Source organism: Pyxicephalus adspersus, chromosome 4 (assembly GCF_032062135.1).
Source record: "Pyxicephalus adspersus chromosome 4, UCB_Pads_2.0, whole genome shotgun sequence".
NCBI classification, from domain to species: Eukaryota; Metazoa; Chordata; class Amphibia; order Anura; family Pyxicephalidae; genus Pyxicephalus; species Pyxicephalus adspersus.
Window position 1 is genome coordinate 102,972,774 of NC_092861.1, and position 25,585 is coordinate 102,998,358.

General features: G+C 38.1%; 1 protein-coding gene across 1 annotated transcript in view; it reads right to left on the reverse strand.

The window, feature by feature from the left end:
* The window catches only part of NUP133 (nucleoporin 133), a gene marked incomplete in the record, with an annotated part of 161,866 nt that overhangs the window by 20,493 nt on the left and 115,788 nt on the right, over window positions 1–25,585 (reverse strand). Inside the window, 1 exon segment of the mRNA XM_072409194.1 lies at window positions 8,879–8,943. Coding sequence (XP_072265295.1) covers window positions 8,879–8,943 — 65 coding nt within the window.

The following is a 25,585-nucleotide window of genomic DNA, read 5'->3' on the forward strand; positions in this document are numbered from 1 at the left end:
GATGCGCCATAGTGCAAGAATGTAACTCGTTAACATGATGGTACTTTGTGTCGACTTGCTTACATCGCATGTCTCTTTAGCACTATCCATTGTGCTGGAGGGGGTGTTTAGGACACCATGGTGGTGTTTTAAAAAATAATGTAAGGTGTCTGATATGAAAGAGCAGATTTCAGGTGCATCTCTGGAATTCACACTGTGGTGCTTCCTTTTTCACTGTACCAGCTCATCAATAGGCAGATACAAGCGTTTGGTCAAACCCTTCTGCTCAATGCTGCTAAAGCACCAATCCCACGGTACTGGAAATGTTCCCAGGAACCCCCCTGGCCCTGGAGCTTGGTTCTGAAAGGTCCTACGTGCCATGGAGGAATTATCTCATGATCTCCATGATACCTTATCAGCGTTTACAGAAATACGGGTGTCCTGGATCTTGTTCTGGGATCAAGAGCAATGCCTACATATAATTAGCTCAGAACAGGAGCTGGGGGAAAAACAGTCAGATTGGTGGACATTTCATGTTTATCCCATGTGTGTCCTTTTCGCATTGAGATACGTTAACAAATGTTGTGTCTTTTACATGATAAGTGGGTTGATTTTACATTATAAGGTACAATATATTACATTTGTTGTTTCTTTTAAGATTCCAGGTTACAATATTGGCCATTGGTTCCCTGCTTTTCTTATTTTAGTATATCATCACTCCTTTCACCCTTTCTTGCCTCTCAACCCCTCATCCCCCCTGCCTTTATTCCTTTGAAAAACAATTATTTAATATATTTGGATCGCGAGTACTCTTAAGGTTCAATGTTTATCTCTAAACCATTTCTGCTGCTGGCCTGTACTCTACCTAGTTTTAACTACAGTTTTATTTGTACAATATGTCTGTTACTATGTAACTATCACTGTTATATAAGTGATGGATCCAGTAACATGTTTCTATATGTTCTCAATAAATATTTAATGCAAGAGCTGCTGAATTTCCAAAACTGCAACCCTGCTATCCTCCTCATCAACCACATTTGCTATTCCTGATCACTGGCTATCCATTATTACTTCTCATTAAAAGACCTAGAAGGATCAGAACCACTCACCCATAAAGCATTCAGCAGCTTTTCCCAAACTTTACCCATAAACAACCCACTGAAACTTGAACCAATACTTGTTAGCAACTACAACAAATAACGTTCAATGTCTACATCCCTAAAGAAGCCAAAAAGCGAAACGTGCCGTTTACGAGACATGTTGTGTGTCTAGATATATTACCTGAAACCATGCTGTTTTGAATGGGCACGGGGAACTTTGATTTATATCAATATGGAATATTGATGTACACTATTTTGGAATTGTTGATACACTTGACGAATATTCAAGCCAAAACCCCTTTTCTCTGTCTATCTTATCGTCGTCCCCAGGTTACATATAGGATTGGGACTGTAGGTTTGTTCTTAAGTAGAAGTTGTATACAAGTTGGAACAGGTTAATTATTTTAATGAATGCAATTAGGTTTGTCTCCACATATTAGGCAGTGGTGTCAGTTACTGTATAAAATCCCTACTGTGAGTCACAAACAAAAAAAAACTTGAAGCAAGTTGTAAACAAAAGTTTCAGGTGATCCAGCAGTCAATACAACAGATCACCAGTACTACTCCAGCTTTACAAAATAGCTGTACAGGACTTGCAGCCCATGTATCTTCTCATAGGGAAATACTAGAACGCCACGAAGTTCAACTTAATACGCTATTTTTTACATGATGATGCGGAAAATCATAATAGGCAAAACAACATCCGCATAGGAGGGCTTCCAGAGTCCATTCCAAATGCAGAACTTTCCACGGTAGTGAGCACTATTCTTTACTAACCTACTGAATGTCCCCTTTGACGTGGACCTGGAAATTGCCCGGGTACACAGAACGCTGGGCCCCCGCAGTAGATACCCCCAGCGGCCAAGAGATATTCTTTGCTGGGTCTATTTCTTCCGTACCAAGGAAGATATGCGGAAAGCTAGGGAAGTTGAATATGTTGAATACGCTGGTTCCCGTCTCCAACTGTTCCCGGATCTCTAAGTATACTCCTGATCTCCGCAGGGACCTTAAGCCCCTGTTTCAAGCGTTTGAAAGAGAAATATACCTTATCGCTGGGGCTACCCTTTCCACCTTATCATTTGTCATGGGGAAAGAAATATACCAAGAGATAACACCCTTAAAACCATCCTCCTCACTCAACAAGCTAAAAAGTCCAGAATCCTATGTGCCTCCTCTCGATCGATGCCGAGAAGGCTTTCAATAGGGTCAGTTGATCCTTTATGTATGCGGCACTACACCAGGTGGGCTTGGGCTCCAATATGATCTCTAGAATATATGCTCTATACTCAACACCTTCGGCTAGAGTATGGGTCAATGGATCCCTTTCAGATTCATTCAGGATATTGAATGAGATCAAACAGGGTTGCCCCTTATGCCCTCTACTTTACCTTTTGGTTTTGGAGCACTTCGCTGTAGCGCTCAGAAATAACCCTGATGTAAAAGGGGTCCAACTGGGCGAGAACTAATGTAAATTGTCCTTATATGTGGACGCCCTTCTACTATACATCACCTCCCCCCATGTTACCGTGACCTCTGTTTTGAGGGGATTTGAGAAGTTCAGCATGTTTAGTATTTTTAGGGTCAATTTCTCCAAGTCAGAGGTCCTTAATGTCTCTCTGACAACACCACAGGAGTTGTCCTTGCGCTCCAATACATCCTTTAGAATGTGTGGAGAGGCCATTAAAAATCTAGGCGTGCATATCACTTTGGACCTTTCCTCCTATAATTACACTCCGTTGATAGGCAAACTGAAATCGGATTTACAGAAATATAACTCTCTCCCCCTTTCATGGTTCACTAGGATCAACACGCTGAAAATGGATATCCTCCCCAACCCGTTGTACACATATTAAACAGTTCTAATTTTTCTCCCTACTATGTTTCTCCGGAAGATTCAAAAACTTTTTAGGTCCTTTTTATGGAAGGCGAGGGGTCCCCGAAAAGCAAATCGCATCTTAACAAGATCTAAATGTATGGGAGGCATAGGGTACCAGATGTTTTATTATACTACAGAGCTTCGGTCTTGGTCAGAATGATGGATTGGTTCCACAACCAAGACCAAAAAAGCTGGGTAGGGTTGGTAGCATCCCTTTCTCCAGTAGATCTGAAGTCCCTTCCATGGGAGGATCGTCACCTTCTTGGCACAAACCCCTTCCTACCTGATCTTACTTCCAAACTCCTACGTTTATGGGATACTCTTATCACAAGACCGTGTCCTTCCCCCCAGCAATGCACAAAATGTGTTTTTAATTTGGTCGTCATCGAACGATCGTTATTTTGGAGGCATACTCCACAACGGCCTGGTTCCCCCTATGTCCTCAGTTCATGCCCAATTGACCAGTAGGCTATCCACGTGGTTTGCATATAGACAAATAGCATCATATATATTCACGTTCTCAGATATAACCGTATTGACCAGAGGCCTGACAGGGTTTGAGACACTGATGCGGTCATCGTCACCATCCACCCATGTCATCTCTCTACTTTATGAACTCCTCAATGGGGAAGCCTCTACGGGTGCTCCAATTTACAAGAAATACTGGGAATCTGACCTGGACATGGTAGTATCTGCAGAGGACTTGGAGAAATCTTTTGCTCTCACTCAATCTGTCACCTGTAAGGCACAGGAAACCATTTACAAGATCCTGTCACATTGGTATTTATGTCCGGCAGACCACAATGGTATTTGCCCAGACATATCTGATAGGTGTTGGCGTTGCCTTACACACAAAGGTACCATGGTACACGTATGGTGGGCATGCCCACTAATTTACTATTTTTGGGACACGATTATCAAAATTTATAATGATTGTACTGGTTCAAATATGCCAAATAACCCAGGGGTTACTTTGTTGCCCATGATCCCGGGATCACTAAAGTCTATTGGGTGAAGTGTACTTCGCCACATCCTTACGGCTGCCAGAATGCTAATACTCAGATACTGGAAACAAGCTGTAACCTCAACTATTAGGAATGATTAACAGAAATGGAAAAAATCCGACATATGGAACAATTAGTGGCAGATGTTGATGATACGTTGGAGCAGTTCAAACATATCTGGTTGATATGAGATTGGTATAAAGAATCCCCCCAATTTCAAGGGTACCTATTATGAGGGAAGATATTAGTATATTGTAGATTCTGTGCGATTCAGTCACAGACAGTGAGGCCATATTTACCCACGGCATCATTGAAATGATTCAATCTATTAATTTCCCTTTCCCCCTGCCATTCACTTCCCCATCCCCTCCCCCCCATTTCCCCTATTGGTCCCTTCCAACCTGGGCTAGTTTGTTGTCTGAGTTGTTTTGTTTAAGCTATATTGTTACTTATCAATCTTGGATTATTGTTTAACATGGTACAGAATTGTGTTTGTATTCTCATCAGCCTTTATATGCCGACATATCGTCGTCTTGTCCTTTGGGATACAGCACTGGCAGCCCTCTGCCCCTGCACAAGTTGAAACTCTGGATATACTGGTATATGTTTGATACAATTTACTAGGTCGGCCTTCGTGCCTTGATATTGTTGTTTATGTTGTCCCCCCTTTTTCTGTCCTCCTTAATGTATTTTAAGTTTATGTTTCCCCCCTCCCCACTGTGTTTATGTTATTGTAATGTTTGTTTTTTTTGTACAAAACTCAATAAAGATATATTATACAAAAAATCAAGTGAATATTGTAAATTTGCAAGCCTTTAAAGCATAAATCCATTTTGTTTCAACTAGTAAAACCTTTTTGATCAACCAATTTGTAAAACATTTTGATCATAGGTTCAACCATGGGAATTGTGGCTGACAAGATCTAAAGCTACAAAAGGAACATGTTTATAAGGTTTAACAAATCAGATCCTAATGGGTCTGGATAAATCATAGACATGTTTAAAATGCTTTTTTTTAGGGGGCAGATGATAGTGTTAACATAAAATGCAGACCAAGTGCATGTTAAAATTTAAATCACTCTTAAAGTTTTTCATCTATATATTTACAATTTTATCTACCACAAAAAAGTGCCAATGTTTTCAAAGGATAACATGTATATGGGTGGACTGTAATAGTAATAAGTTACACTGTAAATGGTTTCTCTGCACTACTTTATTTTATTGAATGTATTAGGTCTGAGCAAGTGGCTAAACATGCTCTAATACAAGCATTCTTTAAAGATTTTTTAGTAGCCCCTACCTATAAGTAAGCGGTTGTGACTGTAAAGCCTCAAATTTAAAAATCCACAAGGTCAGAACAAATGAGCATTATTCTTAAGAAATATTGCCCATTTTGTATACCTCATTTTAAATGATCAGGCTGAGCGCTTTCAGATGACAAAATTGTATTGCCTAGTGATGATTTGTAAAAACTGATGAAAATCATAAGACATTGTAAATTGTAGATTGTAACTGTTACAGTTCAAAAAAAAGGATCCCTCAACAATACAAAATGTAATCGTCGATATACCTGTGCCATGCAGAAACTTGGCATAGGAAAGTTGACATCTTTTAACATCCAACTGTAATTTTTCCAATCCCCCAAAGTACAGGTTAGCATATGATGGAGCACAAGTGGTGCTTAAATCCACTCCAAGTATTTGGAGGTAAAGAGTACCGAAAGGTAAACACGTGTCAAAATTAAGTGTTACAACTGTAAGATAAATTAGCTAGCTCCTAGGTGGTTCAGGCCAGTGTTTTTAAGACAATTTTTCACAGTTACAACACCCACTTAATGTCTAAAGATCAAGTGTAATCAAAATGGTACTTTCTATTACTTATTAACTATTTTTATTTCTCTCAAGGGTTTCTAAAATAGTGTCTTGAACAAAGGAAGACTGTGTACACAAGGTAATCGATTACTCTAATAGCAATTGATCCAATGCTACTTATACTAAATCCAATAAGGCTACCCGATGGTTCCAAAAGATTTTTTATGTGTTTTTGGTTAAGTGTGGAACCTATGTATCATAGGTTGTTTAACTTTTAGGAAATCAGCAATCTTTAAATTGATCAATCCTATTCTAAAAGCTTCATGAAAATTGGCAAAAAATTCCCATTGGAAATTATCAACCATCTTTTTATCAATTGGATGATACTAATCCTTGGGCAGGTTTTCCTGCCTCTGCGTTGCTCCTTGAAGGTATTCCAGCCTAGGAGATTGGACTACAATTCCCAAATTATTCTGCACTTCTTAGCTTTGCCTCTAAAACAGCATTTTTGAGTATGAGTATAAGGCAATCTCTTCAAGTATTTTAATGCCTTCAAACTAACCCATGATCTTTGGTATGCAAAAAAATGGTCCTTTTATCAGTCCAAAAAATGCCATACCAATACTTTCAGTTTATGTGTTTTTGGCAAACCAATCCCTTCCCTTAGTTTTTTTTCTTTTTTTTTCGACAACAGGACTCTGTGGGGGCTTCTTACCAATGGCTTGGCTTTACATAGGCGTCTTCTATTTTTAACTTTACTCACAGGTAACTTTAGATCTTTTGTGCTCATTCTAGTTCCAACTGAACTCCACAATGCTATTTTAAAATTTTAAATAATAAATCAATTACACAGAATCAGAAGCATGTCATGACTGTTGGCGTTCTATTATTCTACTGCACTTACTAGTAAATTATTTGCCATGTAGAAATAAAATTTCTAGCAAAAACAGTGACTGATCAGGTTAGCAATGTCAGACTGCTATTAATATGCACCCAATGTATATTCAGCTGAAAGCTAGTTGATTTGATTATCAATCCCAATAATACTCAAAATAATGATCAATTAGAATTTTTATTAAACTTTCAGGGCATGCAGATAAATTGTCCTCCCATTTATGTTTTAGTGTGGGATCTATATTCCATATATTAGGAAAGTTCATGTATTAGTTTGGTGAGTATCTGCCTGGATTAGATAGGGGACTCATATGTGGTGGCCAGTTCTGGGTAGTACTGTTTTTGTCTCCCCAGAAAACCATGGATCTGTTGTTTCCATGGTAAGGAAAACAACTTTGTGTGTTCATGCTCTCTTGTGGCCACCCTGCCTCCTGTATATAATGAATGACATGCCACTCATTCGCAGTTACATTTTCCCTGTAAGGTAAATAAATGCTGCATACAGGCGGAGACACCAGTAAACGTGTTTGCAGTTGGGTGCTGTTTGTACAAGGTATGATTCATTGGGGTTGCAGCATCCTGGTTACCACCTGCCCTATTTGCCCACCCTCGTTTGTATAGGTTCCTACAGTGGGTAGTGAGCATATTATGTCCTTACAGTAACAGGAGGCACATAAAATACAACCAGATATCTTCTACATTTAAAGATACCATCAAAGATTATCAGTTTCACCTTTTCTAATATGATTAGAATCCTGTTTTATACCCCAGTTTGTATATTTTACAGCCTGCTCCTCAGCCTAGACAGGCCTCCTTGATGAGTGTGATTGTAAAGGATCATCACATTTTATCATACATCACATTTATTTGAGAAGTAATTGTAAAAGACACATTCTGTAATATGCATGCTGAAAGCTGTGATGTGTTTTTTCATTTAATACTTTCATATTTTATTAAAGTGTTGCCATTTGTTTGAATAAGCAGACACTGCTCTGTGAAATGCATTATGGCCACTGCTCAATGAAATGTGTTTTTTTCTCCATGTATGGGACCCTACATTTCAGATGGATAATGTAGTTTTACCTGTTTGGTTGAATAAAGAATTTGCTTTCGTTGAATACAGACTTAAATATTTTCTTGGTTTAGAGATTGTCTTAAAAAAAAAAAACAAAAAATATTCTTTTTAGGGTGTCTTCTTTTCTAGATTCTTTTTAGTTAGCGGGATAGTATGAAAGCTGGACCCACGGGAGATGTCAAAATGCACTTAAGGTAGCATGCATATTGAAGCCTATTGCCATTTCTGTGCCCCAAATCTGAAAGCATTAAAAGAGCCTGTTACCAAACAGGTCCTAAAATATCTTAAATTATTTGGCAGTAAGGTTGTCAGGACCAGGTTTCTTATCTGGTTAAAGAGACTTAATCGCGGCATGACCTCAGTTATAGTAACTGGCTCCTCAAAAATCTTATAGGGGAAAGTGCCAGGAAGCCTAGATTATCTAACACAAGTGTACAAAAATGTTAACAAGTGTTCCACTGACTTTGGAGGGAGTTCTGAAACGCATTATACAAATGTGACATCACAGAGATGGTAGAGATCTGTCAGGTGATAGACGATTTGTATGCTCTGTGACCTCTTTTGGATCCACCATGGAGAATAAAGAAGGAGCTAGAGGTTCTGAACTCCTTTGTGACCATGGATTTTAACAAAAAGATGAAAGAACTGTTTCTTAGTTAAAGTGAAATCCAGACCTTTAGGTAGAAATGCAGGGTCTATTATGAGGAATATGTAGGGGTGTAGACATTCTACCCCTCCAATATGGGAATCCTGCATAATTTCTCTGCAGGCACATTCTGCTTTTTATATAGACTGCCTACATAAAGGCCAGGTTAGGAACAATTTTAGGCATTTATGAAGTGCTTTCAAATTTGTCCCTCGTTGATGATAGCTGCAAACAACCATAGTAGTGAAGTTCTCTCATGTTTGACTAGTTGTGGCTAAACTTAGTGGTTACCCAGGTAGAGAAAAAAAGCAGAAACGGACATTCATACTTTTTTGATTTTTACTTATGGGAAGTAATGCACAAAGATATACTGCATGTAATAAAAGCACATACTACTAAATATCACAGCTCTTGAATTTTTGCAAATATCAAGGCAAACCAACAAAAATAAACACATTCCAAATACTTATGGCTGAAAAATATGGTATACTTACGTGTCTTTCTTCAGAGATTTACAAAGTATTTCCTGCTTCATTTCCTCAAAATTTACCCCATCATCCTTTAAAACAAAAAAGAAGATTGCATTTATTAGGTGCCTAAAGTTGAACCATTTTAGTAGTGAAAGGCCTGTCAAAGTAGAAATTGTGAAGTGTAACCAACAACAATGATTTTTTCAATTTTGCTTCCTTTTGCACTTCTAAATGTACCAATCAAATGATTTTGCCAGAAATGGTAAGAGTTTTATTGCGATTTTTAAATATGGAATTTAATAAATATCATTGTTTTATTATGTTGTTTTTGAATAAAATGTGTACATTTTTCAGATATGTTTTAATTTCATTTCTGCTGCCTTTAAAATCCCATTGCTTGTTGATTTTTTTATGGGTATACAAGTAAGACTTACAGCTGACACCAGCTGAAAGTTCTCTCATTACTCAAAAGGGGGGGAAGTGTATAAGGTGATCAAACATGCACAAACTTTATTAACTTTATAAGACATGTCCAGAAAATATTAAGTAATCGAACTCGAGTCCCTGAGCACCTCCACCATAAAAACATTTTTTGCCTGGTGCACGTAAAATACATCCTATGAATATTTTGTGTTTCAATGTTTTTTTTTTTTTAGAATTTTTCACATATAAAAGACACACAAAACATAACTTTTAACAACATCCTTGAATCATAAAAATAGCATAGGTACATATTATCAAATAAACATTTTGACAACAAGACATCATACAAAAAAGGACATTTCTAACCATACCAACATTGTGTGCCCCTGTCAAGGGTCACCTAAAATAAAACATTTTACAGTTCAGTCCATAAATATTTACAACTTTTTTTTCTAATTTTGGTTCTGTACATTACCACAATTAATTTTAAATGAAACAACTCAAATGCAGTTGAACAGCAGACTTTCAGCTTTAATTCAGTGGGTTGAACAAAAGGATTACATAAAAATGTGAGGAACTAAAGCCTTTATTTAATACAATCACTTCATTTCAGGGGCTCAAAAGTAATTGGACAAATTAAAAAGCTGAAAATAAAATGTTCATTTCTAATACTTGGTTGGAAACCCGGAAGTTTAGTCTTCAACAAGCGAAATGCATGCTCAACTGGGTTCAGATCAGATGACTGACTTGGCTATTCAGGAATATTCCCCTTCTTTGCTTCAATAAACTCCTGTGTGGCTTTGGCTGTATGTTTTGGGTCATTGTCCATCTGTATTAATAAACGCCTCCCAATCAATTTGACCGCATTTAGCTGGATTTGAGCGACCAGTATGTCTCTGAACACCTCAGAAGTCATTCGGCTGCTTCTGTCCTGTGTCACATCATCGATGATAAACAGATAAACACTAGTGTCCCAGTGCCACTGGCAGCCATGCATGGCTTGGTTGGCTGTTGTGAAGGGGTTTCTCTTCACCATGGAAATGATTCTGTGATCATCCACCAGTGTTCTCTTCCGTGGACATCCAAGTCTTTTGGTGGTGCTGAGTTCACCAGTGCTTTCTTTCCCATGATGTACCAAACTGTGGATTTTGCCACTCCTAATATTGTAGCATTTTCTGCATGGAGAGCTCCTTTGACCGCATATTGTCTGTTCACAGCAAAATGTTCCACATACAAGCCCCGCCCCACCCCTCAAATCAACTGCAGGCCTTTTATCTGCTTAATTAATAAAGACATAATGAAGGAATTGCCCACAGCAGCCTTTGAGTCAATTGTTCAATTACTTTTGAGCACCTGCAATGAAGTGATTGTGTAAAAAAAAAAAAAAGGCTTTAATTCCTGAAATCTTTTTGTTCAACCTACTGAATTAAAGGAGAAGTCTGCAGTTCAACTGCATCTGAGTTGTTTCATTTAAAATTAAGTGTGGTGAGAGGCCCATGCGCCAGCGTCTATGGCAGTAAGCTGCTAGACGGTTCTGCTCCCCCAAGGCTCCATATCCTGCTCCTGCATGCGCAGACCTAACAGCCAGCATGACTGACTGAGTGGGGAGAAAAACAGTCAGCAGCAACACTAGCATGGCGCTTTCCCGCATGATGGCAGGAAAAACCGCGGGGAAAACGAAAGACCGGGCTCCCCGATCACGGATGTCACAGGAACAAGCTAAGACGGCGGAACGCCGGTCCCTGGCGCACACAGCACACTAACAGAACTACCAGGTTCTCAGAAGGCTAATCAAGGTAGGAAAAGGGGCATGGAAACTGGGGAAAGAAAAGGAACATCTCCTCCTATGTCCCTGGAGACATCACTGGAAGGCTCAGACTCTTTAGGGTTGTCACAAAGGGAGGATATCCCTCGGGGTCAATCACTTTTACATAGCCCTGTCCCCCCTCCTTTTAACAAAGGAGAGTCTATGCCTTCTACTGCTTACTTGTCAACAGAGGAAGGACACAATTTAAGACCCCAGGAGATTGCTTCCACTAAAGCTTTGACCCCATTCTCTGAAAGTGAATCAAGACTGTATGCACACCTGGCAATCATTTTACATACTGAACTGGCAAAAACATCCTTAGCCATTACTACTGAATTTAGAAATGATTTGCAGGGGATTGGAAGCAGAATAGAAGCTATGGAGCAAAACCTTGATAATGCTACTTTTAACGTTTCCCAAAATGTAAGGCAGATTTCTATACTGGAAGCAAAGATAGAGGAGCTACAATATAAAAACAATGATTTAGAAAACAACTCCAGGCAAGTAAACTGATGCATTAGAGGCTTACCGGAAAAATTTAAAGATATAGCATCTGTGGTCAAGCAATTTATAAAGGAAAAATTGCCTGAGATTCAAGAACCCTACCTTGAAATAGAGTACACAGAGCATTAAAAAAAACCTAAAATGAAGGGCCCTCCTGGAGACATAATAATAAAGCTACACTACTACTATACAAAAGAAATGGTAATGAAAGCTTTGAAAGGGCAAGATTCAGCGGTCATGGAAGGAGTTCCTGTTCAGATTTACTTATCACCATTCAACGCAGAAAATACTTGAAACCTTTACTTCAAATTCTTACTGTTCAAAAGATAAAGTATTGCTGCGCCTATCCCTTTCACCTTGTTTTTCAATATCAAGGAAAGACATTTTCTTTTACATTTGATGAAGGGGAATAGCTATTACAAAAGCTTGAATTACCATGCCTTATACCTGCTCAATCAAATCAGAAAACAGATCAAATTTCGTTACCCATTGGGGCAAAAGGCTGGTCAAAGCTTTAAGAAAGGACTTACACCTGCTGAAAGATAATGATTTATTGTTAAAATTTAAGGTGAACCTATTTAATTTACTGGAATTTTAGAGATGAAAAGGTTTAAATAATAACCTATGTAATGTGTAAATGAGAAAGACACTGTGTATAAATGTCTAGCCTAAATGATATAGCAGATGTGTAATATTATTAGGTCTGCCAAATTAAATTAAGGTAATTATTGAAAACGTTTACAATCAAAGAAGGTCGGAAGAGCTAAGGGGGTAATACATGACCTCATTGTAGGTTGAGTGTTACAGGTAGAGAGTAACTTATAGTGGGACCCTCACTGGACGCCCCCTAAGAAGATGGGACAAGGATAGGTCCCTATAGATCAGAGTACTTGGGTGGGGACCACACTCTCAGATGTAAAGGAGGGCTGGGGGGAGGGGTAAACCTAAGATCTCAAAAAATATGGAAATAGAAGAAAAAGCTTTTCTTTTGTCATTATATGTAGTTGTATGTGAGTGTGTTGTGTCCTAGTGTTCCCTCTCTTATGTGTCTCTTCCCTCTTTTTAGAGATTTAAACAAAAATAAGCCAATGATCATTATCTTTCTTGAAATGCTCTACAGATGGTGGAACCTTTAGGATAACTAAGAAAGTATCACAATTTATAGCAGTTTTGACTCACAAAGTCCAAGGACTTAATTCTCCAATCAAAAGGGCATAGGCAAATTCTCTCAGTACCCTGGCCAGATCATGACCCGGTGATTATGAAATAAAGGGATTATGAGGTGTTCAGGCGGGATTTCGTTGGAGCCTAAATGAGAATCCACTATTAAATCCAGTAATACAAACGAAGATAGAAAGATTCATTACTGAATATTTTATTTTTAACCTTCCAGGGGGATACTTCCCCAGCTAATAATCATAAGAAATACATAAGGGGGGGAACTTTGTTGAGATAACAACCAAAGAAAGATCAAGATAATGTTATAGAGACAAAAATTAAAGCGTTTCATTTATTACAAAAGAAACAAACTAAACCCTGCTTCGGTATATGGTAATCAAATTGAATTACTACTACACACAGAGCTAAACATGTTATTGACTAAGAGAGCAGAGAAATCACTGAAATGGGCCACGCATAAACTATATACTTCGGGTGACAAGCCAGGAAAATTATTAACCAATATGCTAAAACCCAGACCCAAAAATTTTTCCCTCCCTAAAATAAAATCAAGAGATGGTAAACTTACTCAGAATCCAGAAAAAAAACTTTCTGATATTTAAGGAGTTCTAACTCATCTCTTTATGACAAACAGCAGAATATACCACAAGCAGATTTGGAAGCCTTCTTTGAAACAATCAATCTACCAAAACTTCAATCTAAACATGTAGAATTATTGGATAAAATTTTAATGGAGAAGGAAACTCGCAAAGCTTTGAAATTACTGAAAACTAACAGTTCCCCTGGCCCAGATGGATGCTCCTACATTTACTATGAAACCTTAATTTTGTAGAGGCCTCTGACCAAACAAGGTGTACTATGGACTTAATAACATTACTACAGACAAATTGGGACGGAGAGAATAGGAGAGAAGCGAGGAATAGACTGCAGAGATGGAGACATAATCCTGCCCCTGTACAAAGCATTGGTCAGACCACATCTGGAATTTGCAGTCCAGTTTTGGGCACGAGTTTACAAAAAAGACATTGTTGAATTGGAGAGAGAGCAGAGAAGGGAAACTAAATTATTAAAAGGAATGGAGGAGCTCAGCTATGAGGAGAGATTAGCTGAACTCCGATGAGAAGAGACGTTTTAGGGGGGATATGATCATCCTCTATAAATATTTAAACGGTCCATATAGAGAACTCTCTTCCCCATTATTCACTTTGAGATCATTACAAAGAACAAGAAGGCACTCTCTGCATCTGGAGGAAAAGAAGTTTAAGCTCTGAATAAGGAAGGGTTCTTCACTGTAAGGTCTGTGAAAATGTGGAATCGGCTCCCTTAGGAAGTAGTTTTAGCAACTACTATAGATAGCTTTAAGAAAAAGCTGGATGCTTTTCTAGAAGCAGAGAATATAACTTGGTATTAAGGATTTAAAGTAAAAATAACAGTGACCGGTGATCCAGGGAACATCCGATTGCCTCACGGAATCAGGAAGGAATTTTTTCCCCCGTTAAAGCAAATTGTACGAGGGTTTTTTTTTGCCTTCCTCTGCACCTACTATGTCTTAAAGGGTTTTATATCTGGGAAGTGTTTATTTCCCTAGTGGTTGAACTTGATGGACTTATGTCTTTTTTCAACCTAACCTACTGTGTTACTGGCTGTAGATCTTCATAAAGCATTTGACAGTATTTCTTGGTCATACATGTTCAGGGTTTTATCCATAATGGGTTTTAGGAATTTTTTTGTAAATGTACAGAGTGCACTATATGATAAGCCAACAGCAAAAATATCATTGGGAGGTTTCACCTCTAACATTAACATTAAGAAGGGAACACAGCAGGGATGCCCGCTATCCCCACAACTGCCAACCAAGTGTACAACACTCTCCAGGAGGTAAGCTTATCAATATCCAAGTCTACCATAAAGAGAAGACTGCATGAACGTAAATGCAGAGGGTGCACTGCAAGGTGCAAGCCACTCAAAAAGAATAGAAAGGCTAGATTAGACTTTGATAAAATGACCAATACACTCAAAAATACTTTGAGAATCACAATATTGACTATACTAAAAATAGGATAAGGATAGGGTAATAGAAAATAATAGTATTTTGTGGGGGGGGAATATATACCGTATATATGGGGAAAAATATATATATAATGGTGTCTCCTCCTAAATGATTAAAATAATTGGCACTGACCTTACACTTGATTATGTTTTTCTTTTTTTCCCCATTAAATGGCTTCATTAATGATTTTTTAGACACATTTGTAAAATAAATGGAAAAACCTTAAGAAGATATGTTTGTCGGACTACTATGTACTTGTTTTAGATTGTGTAATATGTAAAAGTTTTTATTGTTCACATTTATTAAAAGATTGATATATAAAATTAATTGTGGTAATGTACAGAACCGAAATTAGAAAAAAGTTGTCTTTGACCAAATATTTATTGACCCAACTGTATTTCTTTGGCATTGTCAAGCAAACTCAGTTTGAGACATATTTGCTATTTTAGGTCTGCAGAACATCAACAGCCCTATATTCAAAACCACTGTATTCTGGTTCTGGCGATTCACGGAGGCTCCAGCATCTGCTGAGGTAAATACTCACCTGGCGGTACCTGGTATTCCCTGCTGTAACTTCTCCTAAGTTTCTGGCAGACTGCCAGGGCCATGGATGTTTTTTACATCAATCTCAAACCCTGCACTCCACATTTTTCACTCACCGGAGAGAGCAGGAAACTGCGGAGCTCGCAAACATGGCCGCCAGCCATGAGAGAATCCCTTCTTACAATCCTACTCCTGAAGTATTACAACCAGGAATTCCAGGCCCAAGACCCTAAAATCACCAATACGGAAGCCAGGATTTCTGACCTGGAAGATGATATGTTTGCCACCAAAGTACAAATATCTACCCTGGAGACTAAATCTTCTACAATGGCAGACAAGTTTATTGACCTAGAATATAGGGGACACAGAAATGATCTCCGAATGACAGGAATACCTGAAGCAGTGAAGCCCTCACAACTTGTGGACTTATGTGCTAATACTATACCATAGTTCTCCCTAGCCCCTTTTTGGTGGGTGGGCTGCCTGGCTGCCCTGCCCACTCTGCCAGGCTCTTATCAGCATCTGTAATCCTCTGAATGGAAAACAGAGAGGCTTCGTTCTCAGCTGTCATCCATTCAGAGGATTCCTGCTGCTTGCAAGAGCCACACAGCTACAATGAGATCGGGACTCAGGCTGTCCCTCCCCCTTCTCTAGCTGTTCTGAGTCTTGTATTGGAAAAAAAAACATCATGTAACAATGTATCCGTGTGTAATGAAGTCATCGGCAGCAAATTAGCTATGTGTGAGACTGCATGTGGTTCTGAAGTCTTAAGGTGCGTACACACTTCCAATTTTTATCGTTCAAAACGAACGACGAACGATCGATTGGGCAAAAAATCGTTCGTAAAAAAGTAACCAACGACGCCGACGAACGAGGAAAGTCGTTGGAAACGAACGACCGGACCGGCGGATCGGATTGGACGACGATCGTTGAACATCGTTCGTGTGTACGGTCGTTCGTTGATCGTCCATGGGCTGAGCATGCGTAATGAACGAACGTTCGTTCACTTTCCTGTCGTGCACATAGTTCCTCTATCGCTCAAACGATCGTATCTATTGTGTGCACAATATCTACGAACGATCGTGTCGTTATCTCTATGTGCAGGATCGGTGCTATACGATCGTTCGTAGATATCGTGCAGGATCGTTCGTCGTTCGTTTTCCAACGATAATAATTGGAAGTGTGTACGTAGCTTTACAGCTCTTTGTGTACAAACGTCCATATCTCCTAAACTGTATGACTTACTACCATAAGTGCTATGAGGGAGCACTCATAGTAGTAACCACAATCAGCATCCAAGCTTTTAAAAATTTCAAGATATAGGAATCAGAATTGTAAAAACTTCAATAGAAAAAAATGAAAATAAAACATTGGGGTTCCTGTTTCAAAAGCAAGTGCGCCTAGGAGTCTTTTTGGAAAATAAAAATTAGCGTCCACTTTCACAAAAAGGAGCATTAGGATGGGGCCTAAATTGAAATCTACCTGTCACATATCTATAACTGTCATACTATGTTACCCTGTCTGCTTCTGTTCTTTGAATCCCAATTTCCCTAAAATAGTGGGGTGTCCAAAACTGAAAATGTGGGTGCAGTGGGGGTACACCTTTGACTAATCCCCAACCACAACTAAAATGTCATTACTTTGATATTATTAGAACATGAAAAACCATCACACGCACTGCCCTGTTACACATTACTGCCCACTGCTAACACTTGAACCCCAAAATCTCTCGAATGGGGGAAGTGTAGAAAAATGAAAATGTGTGGGGAACATCTGTGCCTATCACCCCCTAAAATTTCATCACTATAGCATCATAAAAAATCTGTGCTCATCAAAACTAAATTGGGGTTTAAGTACTGGTAGGGTACAGTCATGTGCAACAGGGCAGCGTGTTTTGATGGGCAGAGTATATGTTGTAATGATGTCATGGTGATAAAAGTGTTAGCCATAAGTGCCCCCACCTGCAACTATAATTTTATCTGCACCTCTCTGTTCTAAAAAATTAGGGTTCAAGGTAGAGAAGCGGACAGTTTAATGGGCAGAGTTTTTTTTATCTTCTAATGATGCCATGGTAATTACATTTTAGGGGGGTTATACATGTGTCCGCCACTTGTACCAACATTTTCAGTTTCCTACACCTCCCCATTCCAGAGTTCAAAGAACAGAAGTCTAAAGAGTAGCATACTATTACAGATAAAGATCTGAAAAAGTTTAGGGGCCTCCCCCCAATGCTCCTTGCTATGTAAGTGGCCCCTGGGGGTCCTTCATTTGCATTTTCTATTTTGGGCTCCTAGGTGTACTTTCTTATAAAACAGCAAACCAAATGTTCAATGTCCACATGTTTTTAAACTTGTGATCCTCATATCTTGATATTTTGGGTATTAGTAGGTATAAGAGTACCCTGTATACCCTAAAAAGTCATTACAACCAACAAGTTAGGAGACCTGAAAGATTGAACACCGTGAGTTGTTAGGCTGCAGAATATGACATGCAGACTTGAAATTGAAACTTCACAGGCAGTTTATTTTTGCCTATAGAATATGGGCAGTGATGGGGGGTTGACATTGGTTGTCCTGCCCCCATCTGCTATCACATACATGATGCTCTTAAAGCAACATCACATTTTAAAATGATATAAAGGGTGACTTTCTCCTTTCATACAGTAGAAAAATGTGATTTTTATTTTTTTATTTTTTGGGGAGGCTCATTTCCCTTCTGTCCTTACTACCATGGTGGTAAGACTGCAGGATAAATTTGCAGCTGCTTCTTTTGCGCATGCCCAACATCAGGAATGTCTCCTCAAGGACTTTCCTATTATGTAAAAAAAAGTGGTCAATCTCATGCATGCTCATGGAACTGTGCGTAGACAGATCAAGTGATTTTTTTCCCCCCGCTAAAGTTTTGTGTTATCTAGATTTAGCGCTAGTAGGCGATATCCGAAGTTAGGCTGAATTTACACTGGCAGTAAGGTTGCATTTGCTGTGTTATCTCTTCACTTTCTTCTCCCCAGGAAAAACTGCTAGGCCTGAAAAAGCTCAGCACTTACCGCCTGGTACCAATCCCAGGTGTCTAGCAGTTGCCATGTAGTCACTCAGGAGGGGTAAATGGCATTTTTTTTTTACACCACATTGATCACAATATTACACGACTACAAAGGATTACACTATGATAACCATGGAACACTAGGCAGTTGTATTAAAAATACACAGCACTGAGCAGTTTCGGCATAATATAAAAGAGGGAAAATTGTACATTTCCAACAAGCCAGACAAAGTTGGAACAAAGTATAGGGGGTAGGTAGAGCACTGACACAATAATACTGGTTACTGGATACCTGTGGCACAAACTATGAACACTAATATTGTTGTCTTGCCCCGCCCACTTTTTTTTTTTTTACAACCTGGCTATAATTATCGTTGGAAACGAATGACTAACGACAGTTTGTCCAATAAACGTCAACAAAAAAAAGTGCACAACGACGCCGATGAACGAGGATTGTCGCTGGATGACCGTCCCAGGGGATCTGACTGGGTGACAATTGTTCACAATCTATTGTATGTACAGTTGTTCAGTGATTGTGGATGGTTCTGCAGTACACTTTTTCCTTTACATGTCACTTCCTACATCGTTCAAATGATCGTATCTAGCGTGTGTACATTATTGGTGGATTAAATTTTAACGATCATATCGTTACAGCATGTACAGAATTGTGCACAATATGATCGTTCAAAATAATTGTGCATAATCGTTGATCTGTCAGTTTTCTAATGACAATAATTGCACGTGTTTACATAGCTTTAATAATACAAGGTACTGATACAAAACCATAGTTATAATTCTATGATACTATCCAGGTGTGAGCCTGGTACACCAAGTGTTTATTTTTCTGACCACAGAAACTTTTCTACCTGGAGAAAAAAGGAAGGTCCATGCCTAAGTGAACATATTGTTCATATCCCTTTGTTTTCAGCAGCCTGTATTGTATTTATTTTTTCTTCTTCGGTTTTGTTTGTATATATAATCGAATAATGCCTGGAATAGTTGTTCGAATGGATCCCCTCCTATTCTGCTGGGAGGGTACCCACTTGACCTTTTTGAAACCCACTGGATACTTGAAATTTCATTACACATGTACTCACTATGTGTGAATATTGTGCTGAATTGATATTAAGATCAACTACTGCTATACTAATGTTGTGTGTTTCGGCCCTCTTCAGGTCCCAAGACTGCTTTCATGTCTCAGAAAGAAAATAAAATTTCCCCATATCTTTTTTATTACCCGCTTATGCGGATAGTGTCTTGAAACCTGATGGGGCTAAGATCCCCTAAAAAAGATCCCCTAAGATCCCCTAAAAAGCAGATGCAGATTGTGTGTCGATTGAAAAGGCTCAATGTGGAGGTGCCAATGCTCCAAGAAACACCATTTAGAGAGTGCTGACTTCCATCATATGCGAAAACTTTGGGTGGGTAAAGTTTTTGGATCACCAGCTGTGGGACATAAAGCAGGAGTACTTATTGCATCAATGTTTTCCAGGACAGGTTTGCTCCTCCATACATAATCCGGAAGGGATAATTCTTTTAGAATTTATTAATAATAGTTTAGAACTTGAACTTTATGATAAAACTTTATATTTGAACAATATTTATGCGTCAACCTCCCCTACTCTTCCTTTTTCTCAGGCAATTACTAAAAGAATCGCTAGGAATCCAAGCCTCTACAAAATTGTGGGAGGAGATTTTCAAATGGTCATATGCACAGGGGAAGATAGCTCAGGAAAATTTAGAACTAAAAATTTTGAGAGCCACATTTCCACACACATTTAAATGATCACACTATGCAATTACATGGTGTGGTGACAGAGGTAGCCACTGGAAAAACAGTACATTTTATTCTAGTGTCCATGCTTCACAGGTGAGATTGGATTATCTCTTCTGCTTGGAAGCTTTACTATCTCATGTGGATTCACCAGAAATACACCCTATGGTGGTATCATACACCTATATCACTAAATATTCGAGACACATTTCCGAGGTGATGCTTTTCTTTGGCGCTTTCCCAATCTGTACCAAGACACAGAATTTTAAGCCACCATTAAGGTGGCGTGGCTAGAATTCACCACCACTAATGCACTGCATTCTGTTGACCTAATTCTCTATTTAGAAGAAGGTAAAGCATTTCTGAGAAATAAGATAAAAGATTTTGCTGTAAATCGGAAATGCAAAAATTTTATCCAGTACTCGAAAGAATTAAATGAATTGGGTACAGCTGAACAAAACCTTAATTCTGATCCAACTGTTAATATTAGTGCTACATGGCATACGGCTAAACGCCACTTTGACCATTGGTTTGCAAAACATGAGCAATACAAGTATAAATTTATTGACCTAAAATACCATAAATTTGGCAATAAATCAGGGAAGATGATGGCGAATTTGGTTGAACCATTATCACCTTATAAAAATATATCATCACAATTTACAAGAGGGTACTCTCACTTCCCATCCTAAACATATGGGGGAAGTATTTGCCTTATACTACCAGATATTATATGCAGGTAGTCCAAAGAGCAAGTTGGTAGTGAATTTCTTGGTGAAAACAGTATTATTTTCTGAGACTGAAAACAGTTTCAATTGGACTATTTAAATTCACCTATCACCATTGGGGAAAATACAGCCACTATAGTCCACATGGCGACAGAAAAAGCACCAGGCTCAGGCGGGTACACCACTGAATTTTACAAGATCCTAAAAGATTTCTCCCCTACTCCAGTGAATCTGTACACTGAGATGTGGCAAAGGGTACACTATTTTCCCCACTGGTACAGAATCTTACATTAAAGTATTGCCTAAAAAGATAGGGCAATAATAATAATATAAAATAAAATAATAATATAAAATAATAATGGCAGACAGGCTGGGGGACACGAAAATAATTTTACTGCGACAAGTGGGTTTTGTTAAAGGCAGATCAGCTGTCACTAATATTAGGAAAGTTCTAGCTGTATTGGAATAAGCTAAAGTAAATTCCAGGGAGGATGTGGTGACGATGGGCATTGACGCCGAGAGGGCCTTTTTTTATAGTGTTGTTTTGCAATTTCAGGTTCTCAGTCATATTGGACTGAGGGGGAACCCTTTTACCAACTTCTGCTGGAAATTTACAAAGCCCCAATGGCACGAATAAGTATACCGGGTCTTCTATCAAGGTCAAAACCGTTAGAGAGGAACAAGACAGGGATGACTACTATCGCTTCTATTCAATATAGCTTTGAGCCCTTGGTACGAGCTATTGAAATTTTGCAAGGGTGACAAGGTATCAAATTTAATGATCAAGAGGTACGCTCTGACTTTTTTGCAGATGATATATTAGTATTTGCATCAAGACTGGCCACAGATCCTGCTTATGTTAGATTAATTATTTCTAAAATATGGTACAGTATTAAGTATAAATTTTAATAAGTGAGATAATACCACTAACAAAGATCAATCATAGACCATGGTTAACTGATACTCCTTTTGCAGTAGAAAAAAAAGCACCCTACATATTTGGGAATCAAAATTGGTGTAATGCCATCAACTATTTATTCTCTGAATTATCCACCACTTACACATAAAATACCTAAAGAACTTAAAATGTGGTAACATTTACCTCTGTCACTAATAGGCAGATGATATTTTGTCAAAATTATGTCTTTTTCTAAACTGTTGTACCCACTCCAGATTATCCCATTATTACTAAGACATATGGATGTAAATACATTAAAGAAGATATTTATTAGGTTCTTGTGGAAAGGAGCTCAGCCACGTATTTCCATCCATAAACTATACCTTCCCACAGCAGGAGGTGGGTGGTATCTAGCCAACATCAGATTTCACAATTTAGCATGTCTTTCTAGACACATAACACTGGGGAATGCATATTTTAAGTTTAATCTTACACTTGTTTTTTTACTAAGTTTTGGGTGGTGAATCCACAAATTACCCGTTTTTTGCTATCACATCCAGTGTTTTTGATACAGGGTACCCTCCTTTTTTGTCAAAAAACATCCAAATTTTACATACAGTGAAAAAATAATGAAATAATAACTTGAATGTACTGTTATTTAAATTTCTTTTGTTCATACAAAGAAATCACCATAATCATTTGTTCTTCAAGACAGGGTAGTGTAACGAAAACCAGCACTGGGATTTTACCTGAATGAGCCACTTGGCGTATAGCCAATAGTAGACTAGGACACTCTATGTTAAATTTATTTTTCTTGTTATATCCTGAAGTTTTAACTATGCAAAAGTAACAGTGACTCAAATGATCTCCTGGCTCTGGCCAAACCATAGGTATACCAAATGACATCTTATGACGTGTTCCCTTTCTCAGTAAACCCTCAACACATTGTTTGCACACCTTATGAAGAGCCCAAGACTTATCTTGATCACCAAGTTTAACTTTGAAATATGCCAAATAGGCTTGCTCTACAAATGTGCTGAGGTTTGCCATTTAACTGGGAATGGTGAAACTGCCACAGATATAAACAAATTGAATCAGGGTTGTTTAGGTATTTACGACGAGAAATAGCAGAGCCAGACATGATCTGAAAAAAAAGGAAATACCTGTGTAAGTAGAAAAATACATTTTGCTTATTTACTACTTAGCAGTAACCGCAATAATATAAACTGTGGAGAAAAAAACCTGACGTGATAGACGAAAACTAACTTTAGTGTAAATAAGCTAAAAAATTTAAGGCAACCAAAAGTTTGTTTAAAATTATTTCCCAGTGTTATTTTAAATACTAACTAGCATTTTTAAAAACAGATCACGCCCTGAAATATTTCCAACAAATAATGTTCTCCCCAGAGATTTTTTTCAGCAGGGTGGTGGGAAGCTGTAGCGGGGTGGTAAAAAAGTGGGCATAGCAAGACACAGCAATTTTAGTGCTCCCAGTTTATGCCATAGGTATCCAGTAACCGTTTATTGTGTCAGTGTTCTACCTAGCCCTTATACTTTGGTACAACTTTCTAATGCCTGCAGTTTTTACATTTTTTTGTATTTTGTCCAAACTGTTCAGTGCACTGTATTTTTTTTCCAACTTCTTAGTGCTCAAAGTTTTAAGAGTGTAATCCCTTGTAGTAGTGTAATACTATTTTGTGGTTTAGTTCACATTAGCAGTACAAAAAATGGGCCATTTACCACGCATACTGCGCATGCATGAGAATAAGCTTTTTTTTTTACATTATAAAAATTCCCTGATGCTACATGTTGGGCATATGCAGAAAGAACAGCCCACAGCCACCTGGGATATGTGACACAAATATCCCAGAAGGCTGAAGATTTACCCTTCAGTCTTTACCCCCATGGCAGTAATGACGGAAAGGGAGGGGTCCTCCTCCAAAAATGGAAAAGAAAAACAACACTTTTTTCCATTATATAAAAGGGGAAAGTCACTCTTTATATAATACCAAAATGTGGCGATGCTTTAAGAGCATCGTGCATGTGATAGCAGAAGGGGGCTGGACAGCCAGTGTCCCCCTCTTATCACTGTCTAAATTTATTTAAAAAAATGAAAAACTGTGAAATGTATTCACCTGAGTGTGCACATACAATGACATCATCAGCAGTGCAGTGTGATAGCTGTGTGTGTATAAACGCTGCTTGTCTTATTCTGCAGCCTAACAACTCACTGTGATCAAACCTTTAGATCGCCCAAGTACCCTACAGTACCAGAACCCCAATTTCGTTTTGATGGGCAGAGTTTTTTATGTTTTAAGTATGCCATAGTGATTAAATTTTAAGGTGTGTTAGCCACAGACAATCCCCACACATTTTCAGTTTCCTACAATTCACAATTCCAGAGAAATTGGGGTTCAAGTGAAAGAAGTGGTCTGTAATGTGTAACAGGGCAGTGCAATAGCCATAGTAATAAAATTTTAGTGGAGGGGGAACTAGCCAAACATTTTTTTGCACCCTCATTTTTGGTTTTGTACACCCCACCTTTCTAGGGAAATTGGGGTTCAAAAAAGAGAAGCAGACAGGATAACATAGTATGATAGTTATAAATTTGTAACAGGTAGGTATCAATTTAAGGGCCCTACCCCAATGCTCCTTGCTATGTAAATGTCCCGGGGGGTCCCCAATTTGCATTTTCAATTAAAGACTCCTAGGCGCACTTGCTTTTCAAACAGCAACCCTAATGTTGTATTTTCACAAGTTTTTACAATTCTGATGACCATATCTTGACATTTTTACAATTTGGTGAGCTCAAATTGTGGTTACTATTAGCTAAGAGGGACCTCTGTGTACCCTGAAAATTTCAAATAATTATGCCTTGGTAACGGTAAGAAATCCCCCTACTATGTGTTGATTTAGCATATATGCCACCTCCCTATGGTAATTAAAAAGAGGGATCATAGCGTGGGACCCAACAAAGTATGGAGTTTTGTGGTACAATCAAATTTTAGATCTGTTAAAAAAAAACAAAGAAATCAACATCAATTTTGATTTCAAACAACTTGTTAATAAATTTTCAACACACATAAAAAGTTGTATATAGGGTGCTTCAACTAATACAGAAACTATGTCTAAGAAGTCTGTCTACTTTGAATAGTGATTTTTTTTTGTTCCTGGATGCGTTTCACCTGCTTCCTCAGGGGAACATCACACAAGTACAAGGTTGCATTTCAAATGGCTTAAATCTGGTAGGCGATAAAGACCCAGTTCTTTGGATCCAGGCCTGGGCAAACTAATGTACTTACCGGTATACATGCATAAGAGTAATGTGGCTATATGTGCAAGATACCAGTGGTATGCAAATAAAGTTTTTAATAAAATAAGAAAATGATGACTATAAAAATTTATATTAGAAAGAACATGCATATAGAAAGAGTGCATATAATTAAGGTGCACTACATTATAGGTATATTAAAGTATAGTGATTAGCCTTGTATCAAACTCGAATGAGAAACAATTACAGTTCACAAAAGACAGAATTTAGTCTGAGTATAAACTGTAAATATTGCAAATAGGAAACAATATTTTGATAATTTTTTAAAAAAATGTTACATTATAATTGCAATGAAGTGACTTGATCAACATTGTATCCAAATTATGAAAATTATACAGGAGGTAAGAAGACCAAGTACAGCTTATCAATAAAAATCAATTACCAATAAGATATTAAAAATATATTAATTGCAACAGAACTAATTATTAAATTGCAAAATTCTACATGTAAAT